The sequence below is a fragment of the Eubalaena glacialis genome, chromosome 6 (assembly GCF_028564815.1).
Source record: "Eubalaena glacialis isolate mEubGla1 chromosome 6, mEubGla1.1.hap2.+ XY, whole genome shotgun sequence".
Classification (NCBI taxonomy): domain Eukaryota; kingdom Metazoa; phylum Chordata; class Mammalia; order Artiodactyla; family Balaenidae; genus Eubalaena; species Eubalaena glacialis.
Window position 1 is genome coordinate 96662795 of NC_083721.1, and position 23169 is coordinate 96685963.

Sequence of the window (23169 nt, forward strand, 5' to 3'; positions counted from 1 at the left end):
ACAGTGAAATACATTTCAAGACTTTAGATAAGGACAGAATTTCTAGCTCAGCAGTATCTTAATTATCAACCAATAAAAACAACCTGGGTTCTTTTTTTGGAAGTAGAATAAAAGGTACCATTTTCTTTTTCAAAAGCATCCTCTGCGAGGATATAAATTTGAAAATATCCCCACCAGGGATGGGTAGGCAGCAGCTATACCATGGTCTCCTGTGGTAGAGGGTCTGGGCTTTTTTGCCCCATATGGCATTGAAGACACCACCTGGCCGTCTTCCACCCACAGCAGCCTCTTCTGTAATCTGCTCCCATAATTGTTTTCTAACTCAGCTCTAAACCTTCTCATCAGGGTGGTTTTTCCTTCTTTGATTACTTTTCCATCCACTTACTTTTCCTTATTTCCAATTGACATTTTTTTTCATTAGCAGTGTAATATTGTTATAATGTTTCATCCTCCGTGTTTTTGTTGATTAATTTTGTAAAACATAAATCATCACATTTCTCATTTCCTTTCTTATTAATCTGTCGGATGTAGTAAGAACAAATGAAAATACTTGGTTATTGGCAAATCTTGAGCTCTTCTCTCTCTCCTTTTACTGAGTATTCTAGTTGTCCTAAATGTTACATTGACTTTGATTTTCAGATTTCAGCCAGAAAGGAACGTTAATGTCTCCATTAAAAGGAGGAGTGGGGGGCATTCTCACCCCTTTCAAATTCTCTGCCGTTTCTAGATTGGAATGGAAGTCAGATTTGTTTTGTGAAAACATCAATATGATATTCTGTTAAACATCAGCAAAATTTGAAGGTTTTTTTTCCCCACTGGCACTTTTTGAAAGATGGATATTCCTTTTCTTATAATGCCCTTTCTTTATAATGGTACAGATTCCTGTTTCTTATAATGGCATGTGATTGTCTCGGCCTGGCAATAATATTTTTTTATTTTCACCAGCACACAGCAGTGACAGAATGCTCTGTCTACATGAGTGTTGCATGAGATGGTATTTTAATTTTTTTTTAACACTTCATCATGTTCTTTCTCTCTGATGCATGCCAGTCATCTGGCCATGGTTTTATTTGGCAAATGATGGGCCAAGATGTCTCTTTATATCCCATCAGCCCATTGGACTTTGAAATCCTTGTACATAAGAACTCTTCTCCACTTGTTTTCTCTGCTCTACACTGATGGTTTTTTCTTTTTATATGAATTATTTTATATATGAGGTCCCATATTACTATTTAGAGAGTTTATGGCTTTTTTCCCATCTTTCCTCAGTTTCTACTTATCTCTCTTAAGATTTAGCATGAGAGAGGCCTGACAGGAAATAGGAAAGAGCTTGTTTGGGTTCAAGCTCTTCCACTTATGGTCTTTGTGACCTGGAAGTCTCATAGACTTCCTGAGGTGCAGCCTCCCCATCTGCACTTCCTGTCTCAAGTTTGGGAGGATCCTGGGCAACCATGTATGTGAATGTGCCATTGAAACTGTAGGTGCTGTACAAATGCAAATGAAATACACGATTCAACATATTTCTATTTTGCTCCCAAGGCCATTGTTGCCCACAAGGAATAAGTGTTTTGCCTCTCTTGTTTCTGGTTGGGATTTCACATGAGCAGTTCACATGCATCTCCCATCTCTTCCACTTACCTCTCCCCAGTGATAGATACACACTTTTTTAATTTCCCATCTCAGCTTGCCAAAGATTTGCCTCATTACTTTTAAGTTATGTGCTCCATTCACATGAGGATCTGTACTTTTCTGTGCAATCATTGGTTAGGAGTAGATCTTGGAAAAGTAGTCCAGGCCCTTATCTTTAGACAAGATTACATTTTAAGCATTCTCTATGAATGAGAGCCTCCCCTGTCCTCAAAGGTGCCCCAGAGAAGGGATAGCACCAGTCTTACTCAGCAACCATCTACCCATGTGGTTTTGCCAAAAGACAGCATGACTCAACTCTTTGTGTGCCTGGTGAGTGCGAGGTCAGAGTACCTAACGAGGACTTAAAAATCACTGGACTTCTTTCTCTTCCTCCAGCATTGCCAGTAAAGACAAAAATCAAATTGTTTTGTCCAGTTGGGGAAAAAATATTCCCGTACGATTGTGTTCAATTCACCACATATTAGCTGTTAAGGCAGGCCTTCTAAGAGCTTCGTAAACCCCACAGACCCTACAGTCATATAACATATTATTAAAATGCACCCATATGACATAGTAAATATATTTTGTTGTCAACATTTTAAAAATTACTTCTATAATTTTGTTTTGAAATTCTCTCTCAGCAGCTATCATTCATTATTGCTAAGTGAGACATTGGAAGCTATAAATTGTTTTCAAATGTACAAAACAATTTAAAAGTTGACATTGATATAATGTTTACACTTATACATGTTTCAATGTATATTTATTTTGAAATTTTTTCAAATCCTGTAATTAACATGTCTCTTTTCACGTCATCTGTATTCATGCAACTTTTATATATCTCAAAGGCCTTAGACATCACTCTTTAAGTACCCAGTGAATAATACAGTCCTGCCTGGAGCAGAATTTTATTTCTGAGACCACAGTTATTTTTTCTTTCTCCCCGTAATGCTGTAGTAAATAGTATAGTATTTCTGTGGAGGTTTTCCAAACCTCTCCAAAGTTATTTTAGTTTTGATGTTAAAATGATCCTTTTAATAAGAAAAAAACCTGATTCTATAGTAAAATTGATCAGTCTCTCCTAATGTTGTTCTCTGTATTTATTGATAATCCCGCCAAGTGTGAAATCCTTTGTTATAAATGTCCTGTTGTTATGGTCTAACACCTTGACACTGTTTATCTGATGCTACTAGAACACTCTTTTTTGGTGGTACTTAAGATATTTTACAACTTCTTGGCAACAGGAGGTTGGAGCAAAGGCTCAGCTAATAGATTTTTTTTTTTTAGTATCATGAAAGGCAGACTGAAACATATCTTGATTGTAAGCCAGTTTTTAATCACAATACATTCTTAATCTGGGGGAAAACACCTTCTTTTTTGTCTCACTCACTGTTCAGTTAGTAGACATAAGATGTGATGAATCAGGAGACAGGCCTTTGCCCAGTAGCAAAATAAGCAGAAGGGCCAGCTTCCCCTCTGTCCATTTGAAACTGTTATTTGGATGTTTAATTTGATATATTTGCTCCAATACCCTTTGGTGCAAAAGCAATAGACAACATTATCTTCCTAAAGACTTTAGGACAAGATTTTCTTGAGACAAAGTAGCCCGATGCCTCATTGTTACACCTGTCACATAGATTTTCAAATTTCTCTGGACAAACTCCAACCCAGGAAATTTCACCACATTGGACTTATCCTGAAATAATCTGCTGAGTATAACAATAGATTATTCACACCATATATTTTATGATGGCACAAACTGAAACATAGTAATGGTAGGATTTAGTATTACACTAACTTAGAGAAGGCATAGGAAATGTTACTAGAAGTACATTAGTGATAGCTACACATGACTAATCAAACCCATTAACTGCCTGTGAAAATTGGCACCCCACTTTGTGCCCCATTCATTTCTAACAACAGCTTTAGGGCCCGTGTGGCCCATGGTCCTATTAGAGACAAAGGTGCTGCCTTTACTGGAGCCTTGTTACTGGCAGTTGCCAAAAAAATTCTTTATCTCAAATATAATTTCTTTGTTCAAGATGGAGTCTTGGGGGACAGACTTTTAGACTTATTTTTAATGTGCTGTTTCTGAATGTGGGTTTAAAACAGTCTGAGGATATTTTACAGCTAAAAAAACAATAATAGCAAGTACTCTTCACTCCCTTATAATATTTGGTTCCTAAATGTCAGGTAATAAGTGGCTATAGTTTGGATAGCCAGGTATTTATCTGAAAATGAGTCCAAACCTCTTGGATTCCTGACCTCAGACAGCAATGGTTTGGATGGTGAGAGTTCAGATAGTGAGGGGTACTTATACATGTGATTTATCTATTTAATGATCTTCCCTGGAAATAAGAAAATGGTTGATATTTGACTAATTCCAGTCGTCTGGAAATAGTCACCTTCTTTTCAAAGAGTCTAGTATTTCGAAAAGCAATACATTGCATGCCTTGGTCTCAGTTTATCTGTGGTTGTCTTTGCAGGACTTTCTCTTCTTTGTGGTCTTATCTCAAGTCAGGTTTTGTTATTTCCTTTTGCTCAATGCAATAATAGCCCATTATTGCTGATGTAATACTTTGCACACATACACATACACAAAGTATACATGTTCTGGTGTATATTCCTGGCTTTTTGCAGCTAATCTTATTTGGTACGTGGTAAGCTTCTGGGACGTGGAATTTCAAAACCAAAGTCAACTAGATGCCAATTGTATGTACCCTGCACAGCCACGGTCAGGGAAGAGGTGTTCAAATTACCGCTAAGTAGAGGCAAGAGGGTGGTTTTCTACACTATGGCACATCTTAACATGTTAACATGTTTGTAGTTGATTTGAGAGTTTTAAAAACAGACTTATTTTGTGTATGAGACTGAGTCTGCCTCTAGGAAGATTCAAAATAAGGTAGGGAGGATGGGAAAGAATAGCTCTTTTGAATTTTCCTTTCAAATCAGGAAGTAAAATGAATTAAAAAGCTCTTAGCTGTGACATACAAATATGTCTTGAGGACCTGCATGTGGGTTCCATGACAGGCTCTTGCAACACAAAGATAGTGAGTCGGCAGAAGAGAGTTACGGGTCATCAGGGTGGGGTGCATTGCCCCCGTGAATTTGGAAATTACAACTGTCAAATTGACCCTAAAGAAATAAAGGGCAGGACAAGGTGGACCTGGAAGAAATGTGCTAGACCTCTTAAAGCTGTCGAAGATTTTAAATCATGTCTTGCAGTGTACATTTTGTTTATCTAAAATTTCCTTTAATTTGTCCACTGCCACAATCTGTCTGCAGCAAATAAGTTACCAAGGGTAACTTTTACCTGTAAAGAGAGCCTTCCCTGTAAAGCACTTCTGACCAGTTATCCCCTCTGGGCTGAGAGAGGCTCTGCAGAAAGGGAATGACAAGGAAATGAAGTGTCCAGAAAGGAGAGAGGGTTGGAGGAGGGAGAGGAGAGGTGGAGTAGCAAGAATGAATGCCATGTGTGGAGAAACAGGCAGGAGGAGGGTAGAGGGAGGTAGTGGAGCCCAGCCTGGAATGGAAAGAAGGCGCTGGGACAGTGTATTCTAGGGAGCCGGGAGAGACACCTGAAAAGAAAGGGAGAAAAAGACAGAAAAAGAAAATGATGCGGGAAGTCAGTTTAAGACAGGCCATGCTCATGGAGTGAGCTGCCTGAGAGGCCCCCTTGCCCATGAGTAGGGCACGTGAAGAAATCAATGGCGCTCAGCTGATCCTCTTGCCAGCCCTCCTGTGTCCTTCCCTGCCCTGTCCCGTGAGTCAGCTCAAAGCAGTTTTCTACTTTCCCCAAGCAATCGTAATGCCCGCCGTAGTTACCTCTCTCCCTCACTGACCCCTGGCTTTGTGACCGATTAGCAGGACGGTGTTCCAACTAATGCACGATAAACTCTTAAGCAGATCCCGAATTCCCAGCCAACGGAATAGCACGAGATAATGGGTGATGGAAGGATGATGGCTTAAGTGTTCTGTGAGTTTTTCATGCTAGTAGTTACTCTGACAGAAAGAGCTTTTTGCAAATTTCTGATGCAGAGCAGATAGGGAGAGCTTCAGCTTTCTAAAGTGATTTGATCAGAGGGGTGCAAAATGGCTGTGCAGGTGACTACAGAAAATCCTAACTAGGAAGTAAATCAGCTTCCATCCATTGAGGCACTCTTTTTTCTTTCTTTCTTTCTTTTCTCATTTTTTGGCTTCTAGGTAGAAGAACGGTCAAGGCTCAACCGGCAGAGTTCACCTGCCATGCCTCACAAGGTTGCCAACAGGATATCAGACCCCAACCTGCCCCCACGGTCGGAGTCCTTCAGCATCAGTGGGGTTCAGCCTGCTCGGACACCCCCCATGCTCAGACCAGTAGATCCCCAGGTACATCCTCCCTTCATTCCGCTGGCTTTTTTCAACAGGTATACAGTAAAGTCGAATAAAAGCCCAGGGAATTGTAACATGGATTCAGGCATGGGTCCAGCCAAGTCATAACTTTTAATATCAAATCTCTAGTAAGATAGGAGACCCCACTGAATGTGAAGGGCAGCAGAAGGAGTGAGAAAGAAAAAAGCACCATCCTTAACTTTAAGCCAACCACAAAGTCACTTCTTGGTAAATTGGCCTCTCTGGAGACCCGGAGGAGTTCCTGCCAGGTCAGAACGAGCATCCTTTTAGTTATAATTTCCAAAATGAAAATTTGTGTAGACCTTTCATACGTATAAACTATTATATTATCTTTTGTTCCTTGGGATTTTCGCATGAGCCTGAAACTGGAAAAATTAAATGGACTAGGTTAAGTAAAATTGTGTCTTCTAAGCCAGTGGTTTTCAAAGTGTGGTCACTGGGCCAGCAGCAGAGCATCACCCAGAAACTTGGTAGAAACGCAGATTCTGAGTCCCACCTCAGACCTACTGGTCAGCAGCTCTAGGGTTGGGGCCCGGCAGTCTGTGGTTTGATAGCCTCCAAGCGATTCTGATGCACTTTGAAGTTTGAGAACCATTGTTTTAAGCTATTTGGAAAAGAAAAGAAGATATCTCCACTTTTAGATAAGGAGGAAGTTTCTGGAAGTTTTAGAGGATTTTATATATACCAAAAATGAAATAGGAATTGAAATGAAGTATGAAATTTCATGAAAAATAAAGGTAATATAGATGTTTTCACCCAAATGTCTTAAACTTCTTCCAGGTATCCACCGGTGTTAACACTTCCACGGAATATTCTGAGGTCACCTTTGAAATATGTAATGCTATCTGAACTGGAGTTTAAGTGTAGATACAATCAAGGAGTCTTGGTTTTAAGTTTGCCTTTAGTATATGAGGTCCAAGATTTTTCAGTACCAGCCAGCTTGGCACTTGTTTTTTTATTTGTATATAGTGAGTCCAGGCCTAACCTTCCATGGGGTACATTTTTTTTTTTTAATAGAAATCATGCCAATTATAAACCATGGTTATAAGCAGACTCAGTTTGCAACCATAACTGCTGCAAATTTCAAGGTTTTTTTAAATTTAATTTAATTTTTTTTTTATACAGCAGGTTCTTATTAGTTATCCATTTTATACATATTAGTGTATACAGGTCAATCCCAATCTCCCAATTCATCCCACCACCACCATCCCCACCCCCCCCGCTTCCCCCCTTGGTGTCCATACGTTTTTCTCTACATCTGTGTCTCAATTTCTGCCCTGCAATCAGTTCATCTGTACCATTTTTCTAGGTTCCACATATACGCATTAATATACGATATTTGTTTTTCTCTTTCTGACTTACTTCACTCTGTATAACAGTCTCTAGATCCATCCACGTCTCTACAAATGACCCAATTTCGTTCCTTTTTGTGGCTGAGTAATATTCCATTGTATATATTTACCACATCTTCTTTATCCATTCATCTGTCGATGGGCATCTAGGTTGCTTCCATGACCTGGCTATTGAGAACAGTGCTGCAATGAACATTGGGGTGCATGTGTCTTTTTGAATTATGGTTTTCTCTGGGTATATGCCCAGTAGTGGGATTGCTGGGTCATATGGTAATTCAATTTTTAGTTTTTTAAGGAACCTCCATACTGTTCTCCATAGTGGCTGTATCAATTTACATTCCCACCAACAGTGCAAGAGGGTTCCCTTTTCTCCACACCCTCTCCAGCATTTGTTGTTTGTAGATTTTCTGATGATGCCCATTCTAACAGGTGTGAGGTGATACCTCATGGTAGTTTTGATTTGCATTTCTCTAATAATTAGTGATGGTGAGCAGCTTTTCATGTGCTTCTTGGCCATCTGTATGTCTTCTTTGGGGAAATGTCTATTTAGGTCTTCTGCCCATTTTTGGATTGGGTTGTTTGTTTTTTTAATGTTGAGCTGCATGAGCTGTTTATATATTTTGGAGATTAATCCTTTGTCCATTGATTGGTTTGCAAATATTTTCTCCCATTCTGAGGGTTGTCTTTTCATCTTGTTTGTAGTTTCCTTTGCTTTGCAAAAGCTTTGAAGTTTCATTAGGTCCCATTTGTTTATTTTTGTTTTTATTTCCATTACTCTAGGAGGTGGATCAAAAAAGATCTTGCTGTGATTTATGTCAAAGTGTGTTCTTCCTATGTTTTCCTCTAAGAATCTTATAGTGTCCAGTCTTACATTTAGGTCTCTGATCCATTTTGAGTTTATTTTTGTGTATGGTGTTAGAAGTGTTCTAATTTCATTCTTTTACATGTAGCTGTCCAGTTTTCCCAGCACCACTTATTGAAGAGACTGTCTTTTCTCCATTGTATATCCTTGCCTCCTTTGTCTTAGATTACTTGATCATAGGTGCGTGGGTTTATCTCTGGACTTTCTATCCTGTTCCATTGATCTGTATTTCTGCTTTTGTGCCAGTACCATATTGTCTTGATTACTGTAGCTTTGTAGTATAGTCTGAAGTCAAGGAGTCTGATTCCTCCAGCTCCGTTTTTCTTTCTCAAGATTGCTTTGGCTAATCGGGGTCTTTTGTGTTTCCATACAAATTGTGAAATTTTTTGTTCTAGTTCCGTGAAAAATGCCATTGGTAGTTTGATAGGGATTGCATTGAATCTGTAGATTGCTTTGGGTAGTACAGTCATTTTCACAATGTTGATTCTTCCAATCCAAGAACATGGTATATCTCTCCATCTGTTTGTATCATCTTTAATTTCTTTCATCAGTGTCTTAATAGTATTCTGCATACAGGTCTTCTGTCTCCTTAGGTTGGTTTATTCCTAGGTATTTTATTCTTTTTGTTGCAATGGTAAATGGGAGTGTTTCCTTAATTTCTCTTTCAGATTTTTCATCATTAGTGTATAGGAATGCAAGAGATTTCTGTGCATTAATTTTGTATCCTGCTATTCTACCAAATTCATTGATTAGCTCTAGTTGTTTTCTGGTAGCATCTTTAGGATCCTCTATGTATAGTATCATGTCATCTGCAAATAGTGACAGTTTTACTTCTGCTTTTCCGATTTGGATTCCTTTTATTTCTTTTTCTTCTCTGATTGCTGTGGCTGAAACTTCCAAAACTATGTTGAATAACAGTGGTGAGAGTAGACAACCTTGCCTTGTTCCTGATCTTAGAGGAAATGGTTTCAGTTTTTCACCATTGTAAACGATGGTGGCTGTGGGTTTGTCATATATGGCTTTTATTATGTTGAGGTAGGTTCCCTCTATGCCTACTTTCTGAAGAGTTTTTATCATAAATGGGTGTTGAATTTTGTCAAAAGCTTTTTCTGCATCTATTGAGATGATCATATGGTTTTTCTGCTTCAGTTCGTTAATATGGTTTATCACATTGATTGATTTGCGTATATTGAAGAATCCTTGCATTCCTGGGATAAACCCCACTTGATCATGCTGTATGAGCCTTTTAACGTGCTGTTGGATTCCGTTTGCTAGTGTTTTGTTGAGGATTTTTGCATCTATGTTCATCAGTGATATTGGCCTGTAGTTTTCTTTTTTTGTGACATTTTTTTCTGGTTTTGGTATCAGGGTGATGGTGGCCTCGTAGAATGAGTTTGGGAGTGTTCCTCCCTCTGCTATATTTTGGAAGAGTTTGAGAAGGATAGGTGTTAGCTCTTCTCTTAATGTTTGATAGAATTCGCCTGTGAAGCCATCTGGTCCTGGGCTTTTGTTTGTTGGAAGATTTTTAATCACAGTCTCAAATTCAGTGCTTGTGCTTGGTCTGTTTATATTTTCTATTTCTTCCTGGTTCAGTCTCAGAAGGTTGTGCTTTTCTAAGAATTTGTCCATTTCTTCCAGGTTGTCCATTTTATTGGCATATAGTTGCTTGTAGTATTCTGTCATGATCCTTTGTATTTCTGCAGTATCAGTTGTTACTTCTACTTTTTCATTTCTAATTCTATTGATGTGAGTCCTCTCCCTCTTTTTCTTGATGAGTCTGGCTAATGGTTTATCAATTTTGTTTATCTTCTCAAAGAACCAGCTTTTAGTTTTGTTGATCTTTGCTATTGTTTTCTTTGTTTCTATTTCATTTATTTCTGCTCTAATCTTTATGATTTCTTTCCTTCTGCTAACTTTGGGTTTTGTTTGTTCTTCTTTCTCTAGTTCCTTTAGGTGTAAGGTTAGATTGTTTATTTGAGATTTTTCTTGTTTCTTGAGGTAGGCTTGTATTGCTATAAAATTCCCTCTTAGAACTGCTTTTGCTGCATCTCATAGGTTTTGGATCGTCGTGTTTTCATTGTCCTTTGTCTCTAGGTGTTTTTTGATTTCCTCTTTGATTTCTTCAGTGATCTCTTGGTTATTTAGTAACGTATTGCTTAGCCTCCATGTGTTTGTGTTTTTTACGGGTTTTTTCCCTATAATTGATTTCTAATCTCATAGCATTGTGGTCAGAAAAGATGCTTGATATGATTTCAATTTTCTTAAGTTTACTGAGGCTTGATTTGTGACCCAAGATGTGATCTATCCTGGAGAATGTTCCGTGCACACTTGAGAAGAAAGTGTAATCTGCTGTTTTTGGATGGAATGTCCTATAAATATCAATTAAACCTATCTGGTCTATTGTGTCATTTAAAGCTTGTGTTTCCTTATTAATTTTCTGTTTGGATGATCTGTCCATTGGTGTAAGTGAGGTGTTAAAATCCCCCACTATTATTGTGTTACTGTCGATTTCCTCTTTTATAGCTGTTAGCAGTTGCCTTATGTATTGAGGTGCTCCTATGTTGGGTGCATATATATTTATAATTGCTTTATCTTCTTCTTGGATTGATCCCTTGATCATTATGTAGTGTCCTTCTTTGTCTCTTGTAACATTCTTTATTTTAAAGTCTATTTTATCTGCTATGAGTATTGCTACTCCAAATTTCTTTTGATTTCCATTTGCATTGAATATCTTTTTCCATCCCCTCACTTTCAGTCTGTATGTGTCCCTAGGTCTGAAGTGGGTCTCTTGCAGACAGCATATATATGGGTCTTGTTTTTGTATCCATTCAGCGAGCCTGTGTCTTTTGGTTGGAACATTTAATCCATTCATGTTTAAGGTAATTGTCGATGTGTATGTTCCTATTACCATTTTCTTAATTGTTTTGGGTTTGTTTTTATAGGTCCTTTTCTTCTCTTGTGTTTCCCACTTAGAGAAGTTCCTTTAGCATTTGTTGTAGAGCTGGTTTGGTGGTGCTGAATTCTCTTAGCTTTTGCTTGTCTGTAAAGCTTTTGATTTCTCCATCGAATCTGAATGAGATCCTTGCCAGGTAGAGTAATCTTGGTTGTAGGTTCTTCCCTTTCATCACTTTAAATATGTCATGCCACTCCCTTCTGGCTTGTAGAGTTTCTGCTGAGAAATCAGCTGTTAACCTATGGGAGTTCCCTTGTATGTTATTTTTTGTTTTTCCCTTGCTGCTTTCAATAATTTTCTTTGTCTTTAATTTTTGCCAATTTGATTACTATGTGTCTCGGTGTGTTTCTCCTTGGGTTTATCCTGTATGGGACTCTCTGCACTTCCTGGGCTTGGGTGGCTATTTCCTTTCCCATGTTAGGGAAATTTTCAACTATAATCTCTTCAAATATTTGCTCGCGTCCTTCTGGGACCCCTATAATGTGAATGTTGTTGCATTTAATGTTGTCCCAGAGGTCTCTTAGGCTGTCTTCATTTCTTTTCATTCTTTTTTCTTTATTCTGTTCCGCAGCAGTGAATTCCACCATTCTGTCTTCCAGGTCACTTATCCGTTCTTCTGCCTCAGTTATTCTGCTATTGATTCCTTCTAGTGTATTTTTCATTTCAGTTATTGTATTGTTCATCTCTGTTTGTTCTTTAATTCTTCTAGATCTTTGTTAAACATTTCTTGCATCTTCTTGATCTTTGCCTCCGTTCTTTTTCCAGGATGAGGTCCTGGATTATCTTCACTATCATTATTCTGAATTCTTTTTCTGGAAGGTTTCCTATCTCCACTTCATTTAGTTGTTTTTCTTGGGTTTTATCTTGTTCCTTCATCTGGTACATAGCCCTCTGCCTTTTCATCTTGTCTCTCTTTCTGTGAATGTGGTTTTTGTTCCACAGGCTGCAGGAATGTAGTTCTTCTTGCTTCTGCTGCCTGCCCTCTGGTGGATGAGGCTATCTAAGAGGCTTGTCCATGGGGTACATTTTTATAGAAACTTCTCTTTTAACACGCAAACTTCCTCTTTAAAAAGCCCCTAACTTTGACCTTTTAGGGTACTTTTGCCCTGTAGAAGGGGGAAGTAGAGGGAAAACTTATGAAACTCTATTGAAGTGACTAGGAAATGAAAATGTAGATATCCTGTGACAGCTAATTGGATTAAACATTCCTCAGGAGCTTCAATTTTTGTTTTTATTTTGGGTGCTCTTTTAAAGTAGGTTTGTGTATTGAAGTATAGTTGATTTACAATGTTGTGTTAGTTTCTATTTTACAGCAAAGTGATTCAGTTAAACATAAATATATTACATTCTTTTTCATATTCTTTTCCATTATGGTTTATCACAGGATACTGAATATAGTTCCCTGTGCTATACAGTAGGACCTTGTTGTTTATCCATTCTATACATGATAGTTGCATCTGTTAATCTCAAACTCCCAATCCGTTCCTTCCCCAACCCCCTCCGCCTTTGCAACCACAAGTCTGTTCTCAATGTCTGTGAGTCTGTTTCATAGATAAGTTCATTTTTGTCATATTTTAGATTCCACATATAAGTGATACCTTATTGTATTTGTCTTTTTCTTTCTGACTTACTTCACTTTGTATGATAATCTCTGGGTCCCTCCATGTTGCTGCAAATGGCAATATTTCATTCTTTTTTATGGCTGAGTAATATTCCATTGTATATGTGTACCACATCTTCTTTATCCATTCCTCTGTCGATGGACATTTAGGTTGCTTGCATGTCTTGGCTGTTGTAAACAGTGCTGCTGTGAACATTGGGGTGCATGTACTACATATTTGTAAGATAGGCTTTGTTTTCATATTAATACTTAATATATTTATAATGATATTTACCCTTAATATAAATTTGATTGGTTACAGTTCTATTCTGGTTGAAGCATAACATTCCACTGAACTGGACTTTGAGAATTTCCTCTGAACCATAATGAATAACATTGCAGGTTTCAGACCCAGGATGGTCTGAAGAGGCTGGGACAGGGCTGCTCCAGGGATAAGACCTCAAGGGCAAGAGGAACGGGGCCAGGCTGGTGGAGGAGGGCTGTAGAAATGCTCCCCAGCAGTCTGGGCACTGAGATTTCAATCCAAAAAGGGTCTGGTAGGTCCCTTGTACAAAGCAGGTACTAGATTAATGTTTGTGGAATTAACAGTTAAATTTAGAAAGTACTCTAGATGTTTTCCCAGCCAAGATTGACTGAGCACCTTCACATGCCAGGCACAGTGCTAGACTCTGAGATAGGAGGTCAGACATGGCTCTTGTCTCTGAGGAGCTTACCTATGTGATGGAGGGGGACTCAGGCTCACATGAGCACAAACAGTGAAGTGTGAACAGTGCTAATGGTAAAGGGTACTCTGAACTCTAGATGTTCATGATTTGTCTTAAAAAGCCACACTTCTGCCTAAGGACTACATTTCTTCCCTGCATGAACAACATCAACACATGCCAAATTGTGAGACTTACCACAACTCTAAAAGAAACGTCCTGGTGTCGAGAGATATATAATATCCTAGCTGGTAAGAGCCAGTTCACCAGAAAGCAGGATAGTGTAGCAGTTAGGCTGTGGGGTTACAATACCGGAACTACAATTAAGTGTATGTGTGGGTTACAATCCAGGCTCTGGCACATATTAACTGTGAAATCTAGGTTGTTACTTACCCTCTCTAATCCTTACATTCTCATGAGTAAAATGAGGAAAACAATTGTGTCCATCTCATGGTGGATTTAGTGAGTTCACAAGAAGTAAGATGTTCAGAGCAATTCTTGTTTCACAGAGCACTCTCTGAAGTCAAAGTTAGGAGGTTGAAAGGAGGAAGTTTGTAGCATTAGAAGAGAAGTGCTTGTAAATATATTGTACTGCTGCTCAATAAATGTTCACTAAAAATCATTATCATGACACTTATTTCACTGACTTCTTAGCAGTCCCAAGTCAATCATTTAACTCTTTGCCAGGAACCCTGGTGCAGCCCTCCAGCTCTAAATGGGAAATTCGGGAGGGCTTTGAAAAGCATGCTGCAGAGAACTGTGATGGGCTCTGTGTACTCCGGTTCTTTCTCCCTAAAATTTTATTTTCCCTTCCCCTGAGTGAGGTCCTAGCTGATCTGCTTTTTCTTCTAATAACACTGCTGTGATGTTGGTTTGATGCTTAGATCCCACATCTGGTAGCTGTGAAATCCCAGGGACCTGCTTTGACCGCCTCCCAGTCGGTGCACGAGCAGCCCACGAAGGGCCTCTCTGGGTTTCAGGAGGCTCTGAACGTGAGCTCTCACCGTGTGGAGATGCCGCGCCAGAACTCGGATCCCACCTCTGAAAACCCGCCTCTCCCCACTCGCATCGAGAAGTTTGACCGAAGCTCTTGGTTACGACAGGAAGAAGACATTCCACCAAAGGTAATATTACTGGGGTTTTTATCGACATCACTATCATCGTCATCATTGTTTGTTATTATTATTATTATTACTATTACTATTACTGTTATCATTGTTATTACCCCTGTTCCAGACCATTCATAGTATTGAAGAACCTGGCACCAAAGCACCGTCCCTTCTCACGTTTGTTTTGGTCCCTCCTCATTCCCAAGCTAAGACTTGGATTGTCGTTTATCATTTCTGATCTCCATTTTCGCCAAAGAAATGGAGGCTCAGGTAGACTGAATGACTTGGAAGCATATATCCTGTATCCAGAATTAGAACTCGCAACCCCAAGCATTCCAAACTGTTCTTTTAACTATCCATCTTAAGAAATAGAATAATATGGATATTTTCATTGATGACTTAATCTATGTCTAGACAAATTTTAAATTTCCAGATTAAAAAGTAAAGAAGTTTTTTATTCCTATTTTTAATAACCCAAAGTGAAAACAGGTTTCAAATGTCCAGAAGATAGTAATGCTCTTAGAATATTTTAGTTGGCTCCACTTAAGGAAAGCTCCTTCTAGGCCAGGTTATAATTTAATTCCAGCCTTAATTGATTACTGAGGATTAAACTCTAGGGTAAAATGACCAGCCATTCCACTGGTTTGGTTTCATTTGTTTTGTTTTTGCCTATACCAAGTTGTTGTACATTCCAAAAAATGTCCTAGAACGTGGCGCTGCATCTCACTACAGACAACCTGGAAATATCAAAATACTGTAGAAATTTTTGCATCAGATTCTTCCCAGTTCAGGATTCCCCTTTCTCCTGAACTCAGCATAAGAGCTATGACAAATGGAATGTCCCACAATTTCCAGAAATCGATGCCATTGTTGATTCCAGAAAAAAGACCTTTTTACCCAATGATTTTCAAATATTTTTCCTCATCTTCCTCTCAGAAGGATATTATACCAGGATTTCCATTATTTTGAAAATGAAATTAGCTGATAATGGCTCTTTTGTTGTTGTTCTCATCTTGTGGAAGCAGAGGTGCCATCAGAAAAGGTTATTTATGGAGCAAAGTTCAATCTGGAAAATAGGATGGGCAGAGGAGCAGACAGGAGAGCTAGGGAAACATTTGACGTTATTGGTCCACTCTCTAAAAACACGCAGGCACGCACTTATAACTCTGGGAGAAAAAATTGAGATCAGTACATAGATTTTAGGTTTTAATAATTCATTAGACTCTCTCTCTCTACAACTATTTCAGTTGACCAAGTGCAAAAGGAAAAATAATGATAATAATATTTAATTTGAGCAGGTGGGAACACTGATTTGGTTATTCTGCTTCACTTCACTGACTCATCTTTCTAGGTTTTTATCTTAAAATGTATTATAATAACCAATAAGATCCGTATTAGTGTTAAATATCATTTAATATACTAAGCATAATATTAAAACAAAGCATAATTTAAAAATACCTAGTACAAAACATAAACCTACTTTAAAAGGGCCTCCAAAAATAAATAAAAGTTGAAGCAGCTGATGAATGTTTAGCCCATCCAGCTGTCACAGGAGATGTACACTTTCATTTCCTAGTCACTTTTCATAAAGTAAGTTTTTCCTCTACTCTCCCCTCATGTTGGACTCCTTTGGTGCACTTACCAGTATTTGATTTCATTAGAAAATGTTTCGTAACATGAGGCATACTTGAATTCTACCTTAGGCCCTTGACAGATAAGCTAATGATACGTTTTCCTACTGTACCTCACAGTCTGACTGGTATTCACATAGTTTTTTGAAGACCTTCCAGTATTTTCAGTATTAGTCCTGTTTTGTATTACGTTTGCAAATTGACCTTCCAAAGTTCAGAGTTGGCGGTTTGTGTTTAATTAGAAATTGCAAGTCGATTAGGAAGTGGAACCGTTCAGGATCTATTGCAGTAGTTTTTCTGAGCTCACTAACATGTGGCTTATGTCCTAAGTTCTAGCCTGATACCCTAATTTCTCACCAGATTTCATAATTTCCTTACCTGTTTATCAGTTGTATTGTGAGTTAAAAATGGAACTTGGTTTATCTGGATGTCTCATCAGATGCAATTTCCAATGATCAGCTGAGTTAATGATACCCCAGAGAAATTTCTGATATCCACCACTCTTGTGCAAACAAAGGAAATCAATTATTTTAGCCCAGTGAATCAAAATAATTGGCTTGGTCTGTTTCTAAATTTGTTTTTAAAATTGAGCACTTGGTACTCCCTAATGGTGGCTGAAATGTGCCTCATTGCCTTTCGTTTGATTTTGTTTAGGGAGTTAATATTTCTTTGAGAAATGCAAGATGTTTCTTTCCTGTTTCTGATAGTTCTGTATCTCCTGGCAGATCTTAGGAAAGGAGTAGGTTGCTTTTCAGTCAGAACCCTGTGGAAGCTATTTTATGGGAAATATTTCTGAATTCTGGTTTTCTTTCAGGTGCCTCAAAGAACAACTTCTATATCCCCAGCATTAGCGAGAAAGAATTCTCCTGGAAATGGTAGTGCTCTGGGACCCAGACTAGGATCTCAACCCATCAGAGCAAGGTAAGGGAAGGAAGATGGGTAAGTTGAAGGGAGAAGTCCCCACCTACCATTGTCATTGTTGCTTTCCTAAAAAAAGTCTTTGTTCTTTTTTCACTTCAGAGGCATGTTGGCTGGCCACCCAGACTGTAAGCTTTGGTGGACCAGACACATGTCTTTTATTTCTTCAGTAGCCTTTCACAGAAATCAGTGTACAGTGAGGGCTCATGAATGAACGAGTCAATGAATCACAGAGTCAACGAATGAATCAGCCCAGAATCCAACCAGGTTTACCTTACTTGGCAGTTTTGTAAATGTGGGAGTAAGACTACACATAGAAGTCTGGGTGCAGCGCCCCTGACTGTTACGTCAGAGACCGTTTCATGAAGCCAGCCAAACAAAATGGCCTGATCTGAGATGATTTTAGCATCAGGTCAAGAAATGTGCCGTGGGAGCTATTGAGACAGTACAAAGTAATTGCCAAAGAAATGCTGTAGCCACCAGCTGCAGAACTTCCCTAGTCTGGCAAATTACAGAAGAACTAGTTCTCATGAGGAAGTCACCTCTGGCCTTAAGGAACATCACTGAAATACCGTGATGCCCCCACTGTTGCTCTGTGCTCTCCTAGAATTGTCTACCAACCCTGTATATTCCTACAGTCAGGAAGTTGCATCCACCTACTGGTTGGTGTCGAGGTCTCAAGAGAAGAAGCTGGAAAATAAACAATATCCTTACAGTACCTGAGCAGATTTTATGTGGTAACAGATGCTGTTTGCTGCTATAGTTCATCAAGCTTCCCTCAGATTTTTCATGAAGAGTACACTCCTTTTTAGGATCAACTGAAATAGCAAATGGCCTCTGCTGAGACTATAAAAAGGAACTTGGGCAGGCTGTTTTATCCATCTTCATTGTGTTCATAAGAGGACTCTTGCTAGTCAAAGAGAAGGAGAGGGGCTTCCCTGGTGGCGCAGTGGTTGAGAATCCGCCTGCCAATGCAGGGGACACGGGTTCGAGCCCTGGTCTGGGAAGATCCCACATGCCGCAGAGCAACTAGGCCTGTGAGCCACAACTACTGAGCCTGCGCGCCTGGAGCCTGTGCTCCGCAACAAGAGAGGCCGCGATAGTGAGAGGCCCGCGCACCGCGATGAAGAGTGGCCCCCGCTTGCCGCAACTAGAGAAAGCCCTCGCACAGAAACGAAGACCCAACACAGCCAAAAATAAATAAATAAATAAATAAAATAGGTTGCCGTTTAAAAAAAAAAAAAAAAAGAGGAGAGACTGAAAATGAAGGTTATGACTATTTGTACAGATCCTAAAATATGGAATGCTTTTGATCATAAAGCTTTCATTTTCCTCTTCCCATGAAAAGCCTTAGGAAGGGGTCAGTCCATAAATAAGGTGGAACTGCACTAAAAACATTCATCCCTTGAGGGCAAAGAAGCTAGCTCATCTGAGTGGAGTTGCCAATGAGCAATTTTTGTCCGGTGACTCGTCAGGTTCACGCTGAGCTGGTGCCGTGAGCAGCTGAGGAAGCCTGGAGCAGACTGTGACCAGGGAGCCACAGGAATGTCAGCCTGGATTGCCGGCCTGAACTTTAACAGTTCCCCTCTTCGAGCAGTGATAAGCCCCCAATTATCAGTGCTTCTTGCTCATTTGAACCCAGCCTTCAAGGCTGTGTTCATTAGATCAGTTGTTTAGAATTTTAGTTGCTATAGATCAAGCATCATTTCAACTTTAAATCTTTTTCCCTCTCTCAACCAAAAAGAAAGAGAACTGTCATTCTATAGCCAAATAAAAAGCAACTCTTTGTTCCCTCTGAAATGTTATTTTAATGACATTAAGGCCCTAAGATAACTGGTGTTTGATGGTCAGTGGTTTGCAAAACATGTGCTTTTCCCTTGGAACCTCTTAAACATCGTACTTTTTACAAAGAGTGCAGACCTTGTGAAGACAGCTAATGTTTTTCTGCTTACAGAGAAGGTAGAGAGGAAGTGAGCTAAGAGGTAACAATTATTTACCTGCAATGAAAGTCAGAGGCATCGCAGGGGAGGGGGAGGATGGAGAATCCCTATCTCTGCCTTGTGGAACAATCTGCCCAACAAGCCTGTTCCTTGCTGTCACGTATCTCTAAGTGACCAGCATTTAAGATGTGAATCAGACTCTGCAACTCTAGATTGGATTGCATTTTAAAACGTTTTGGAATTTGGTATATTTACTGTGCTAGAGATGGCTTTAGTTCACCTTTGTTGCATAATATAGCATGCCAAGACATAGTGGCCTGAGATAGTAATGATTTATTATTGCTCACGATTCTGTGGGTTGGCTGCAAAGTTGTTCCGCTGGTCTCACCTGGGCTTGCTTATGCAGCTTCACTGAGCTGATAGGTCAGCTGTACCTTCATGTGGTCTTTCATCCGGGGCTTCTTGACTGGTGATTTCGGGACAGCATCCCAAGAGGGAAAGCCCCAATACACAAGCACTTTTGAAGCCTTTGCTTCTATCATCTTTACTGATGTCCCATTGGCAACCACAAGTCACACGGCCAAGCCCAGAGTCAGTGTGTAAAGGAAATACACAGGGGCACAGACAATGGGAGATGTGATTCACGGGCGGTAGGAGCGGAGTGGGAGGGAGGCTGTTACTGAACTTAGAGACTGTCTTATTTTCTATTGGTTCTAATAAAGTCCTCATAGTTATTTTTGTACCATTTGTCGGACAACTGCCCATCCATAAAGCCATAAAAAAAAGGGTTGCTTTTAAATATTTTGTCCTTTGCAATACTGTATAGACTCCCAAATGCCTTATACTGCCTTAAATGTCAAGGTGAACAGTTGAGTTTAAATCATGATTTGATCCGTTCATTTTTTAAATTTCTGTTTTAAAACCTTCCATACACTTTAACATTTAACTTTGATTCATGTGTTCTTTTAAAGCACATTAAAATTTGATTTAACAAGTACAGAGTATGAAAAGATTTAAATTAATCCAGTAACACCCAGTCAAAACCCAATGACTAAATGCTTAATTTCAAAAAATAATTCTCCATCCCATCCCAAACCTGTCTTCTTATGGCTTGTTTGTTCTCATTTGCTATGTCATCAAAGAACAAAGTAAAATGAATTTTGGTGGGCGGCCAGTTAATTATAGACTTGGCCTTAGTATTTGGGCCAAGAAATCACTTTGTAATCCTAATTTTCTGTTTTGACTTTTTTATATGACTCAAGTAAATGGAATAATTTTCACTTTACTGTGTGTTTTATAGACCAAACAGCATTCTCTGCAGGATGGCAAATGTCTGAGCTAAAAGTTAGCATTTAAAGAAATCTATATGAATGTTTTCACATTTTTACACATTTGGATCTGAGTAGGCTCAGTTAATATATGAACAAGGGAAATCTGTTATTTCATGGAATTCTTCTGAAATTGATCCCCTCTAAGAGCATTTATCTCAGCCCCCTTGGCCCCTAGGCCAGACTAAATTACAACATAATAAGGAAGAGAAAAATATGAACAGTGTGACATTTTCTCAAAACACTCATATTTTACCAAAAAAGCAAATAAGGTAGAAACGCATTTTAAAGGTTTCCCTCTTTCTGTGTGTGGTTACATAGAAACTAAACACTTCTTTCAGACTCCAGCAGCAAAAATAGCACCCTATTAAGATCGGCATCCACACTGGTTAGCTCCAGTTGGAGGGGACTTGTACTAACAAGGCCCAGGTCGGGGATTTAATGCCCATGGGATCCAATTAACTTCACACTGAAAGAGGCCCTTGAGCCCCAGTCAGAGATGCAGGTTCATCCCGGCTGGTTCTGCTGATGCCCAGGCCACTCTTTTATGCCAGGACAACCCTGGCCTGGGCCTTATCATCTAGCATGGCAGCAGCCTCCTCTCTGGTCAGCCTGCCTCCATCCTGACCAGTCATTCGTAAGCCGGCCCTGGGAGACCCATGTTCTCTGCCAGACGTCAAGGCCATTGCTGCATAAGCCGCCCATTTCTTCTGATGACCCACTCTCCCAGGGTTTCCTAACGCAGACTTGGTACCCAGTCAGGGTGGCGTCCTCTTTACATCAACAAGCCCCAGGAAAACCCCAGCCGATGTCTGCTCACACTCTTCCCCCACCCCTCTGAAGCCTAATCAAGTCCTGTCTCCTTCCTGACACCACTGTTGACCGCTCCAGGCTGCATGCCTGTTTCCTAAACTCCAACACCATTTGCAGATGCTCGCCCAGCATATGGAGTTTTGCCTTGCTGGCTGTTGTCTCCATCGCACACGTCTCATCTCTAGGATTATGTTGTACCTTGACTGTCTGCCCTGTGACCTGTACTCTCCTCCATCCCTCAAACTGGTCCAACTGGTCTCACAAAGCAGGTATTTAATAGAAAGGTTTTGGTTAAATGATCAAAGGAGTGCTGTATTCGAGCAAAGAGCTGGATCCTGCTACCACACCACAGCTGCCAGGGAAAATACTCAGAACTCACTGTATTCTCTTCATAGATTTTTTTTTTCATACAAAGAACACTACATTACATCTCCACAAAATGAGAGCAACCACCAGGAAACCTTAGTATGCCCATCACCCTTGACCCGTAATACAATTTTTAGAAAAAATATTTTTAGAATTTATTAGTTATACATAAATAATTCTTGACCACTACTGTTTAATGAAAGAGGGCAATGGGGAAGAATTCATTATTTGGGAATGAAAGGAGATAGGATTGGTTCTTTTTGAAAAAAAAATGAAAAATTTGAAAGGTGGCATATTGCAGAAGTATCACACATTTATCATTTTAGGTATTCTCCAAACAGGAGGGAGGGTATTTCCATTATGGATCCAAATCTATTTCAATCAATTAAATGCTAGCAGTTTTCACAAAAATAATTACTACTCAAAGGAGTGCCATAAAAATATCAAGAATTTTTAAAGTTTTCCTTAAGTTTACCAACACTCACTTCTGCAGTCAGTTTTACTGTTAGGTTGACTTAGCAGCCCCTTTACCATAAAAAATTTAAGAGGTGAATATTGTCATAAATTCTCCATTTGTATGATCAAAATTAATAAATTATGAGGACATATTTTATTTTCACATGTTTTCCAGGACCACCAGCCATGTCTTCCAATAACCCAATATTTAAGAATTTTTGCAACTCGACCAAATATTTTCCCCAAATACGTTACTGCAAAGCAAGACTCCTGTGTTTTCAGAAAGAAATTATTTGCTTTAGTTGCTGCTTTAATGATGCCATTTTGTGGCCAGATTTTAACAGACCAAACTGCAAGTGTCTCGAGGGAAGGGACCATATTATTTTCACATTTATACATGAAGCATCTGACACCCAACACAGTGCAGAGTACCTGTTACCCACTTGATACTCCTGAAATGGGCAGAGCAAAAGGAAAGCATAGAATTACATTTTTTTAATAACATCTTTATTGGAGTATAATTGCTTTACAATGTTGTGTTAGTTTCTGCTGTATAACAAAGTGAATCAGCTATATGTATACATATATCCCCATGTCTCCTCCCTCTCGTATCTCCCTTCCAACCTCCCTATCCCAACCCTCTACGTGATCACAAAGCACCGAGCTGATCTCCCTGTGCTATGAGGCTGCTTCCCACTAGCTATCTATTTTACATTTGGTAGTGTATATATGTCCATGCCACTCTCTCACTTCGTCCCAGCTTCCCCTTCCCCCTCCTTGTGCCCTCAAGTCCATTCTTTACATCTGCGTCTTTATTCCTGTCCTGCCCCTAGGTTCTTCAGGACCTTTTTTTTTTTTTTAGATTCCATATATATGTGTTAGCCTATGGTATTTGTTTTTCTCTTTCTGACTTACTTCACTTAATTTTTTAAAACTGTACTGAAACAACAAAGTACAATTTTTTACAAATTAGTTAGCTGTTCATAATAAAGCCTGGTAAGAATTCAGTGAGATGGATCGTCTCATACACTTCAGTGAAAACTGGCAGTACGTTTATACATTCACATACATATATATGTGCACATACATACCTAAGTT

General features: G+C 39.3%; 1 protein-coding gene across 1 annotated transcript in view; it reads left to right on the forward strand.

Moving 5' to 3' along the window:
- The window catches only part of TNIK (TRAF2 and NCK interacting kinase), a 410774-nt gene that overhangs the window by 341850 nt on the left and 45755 nt on the right, over positions 1–23169 (forward strand). Inside the window, exons 15-17 of the mRNA XM_061193436.1 lie at positions 5833–5997; positions 14395–14634; positions 17065–17171. Of these exons, the coding sequence (XP_061049419.1) occupies positions 5833–5997; positions 14395–14634; positions 17065–17171 (512 nt within the window). The remainder of the gene's footprint in view (positions 1–5832; positions 5998–14394; positions 14635–17064; positions 17172–23169) is intronic.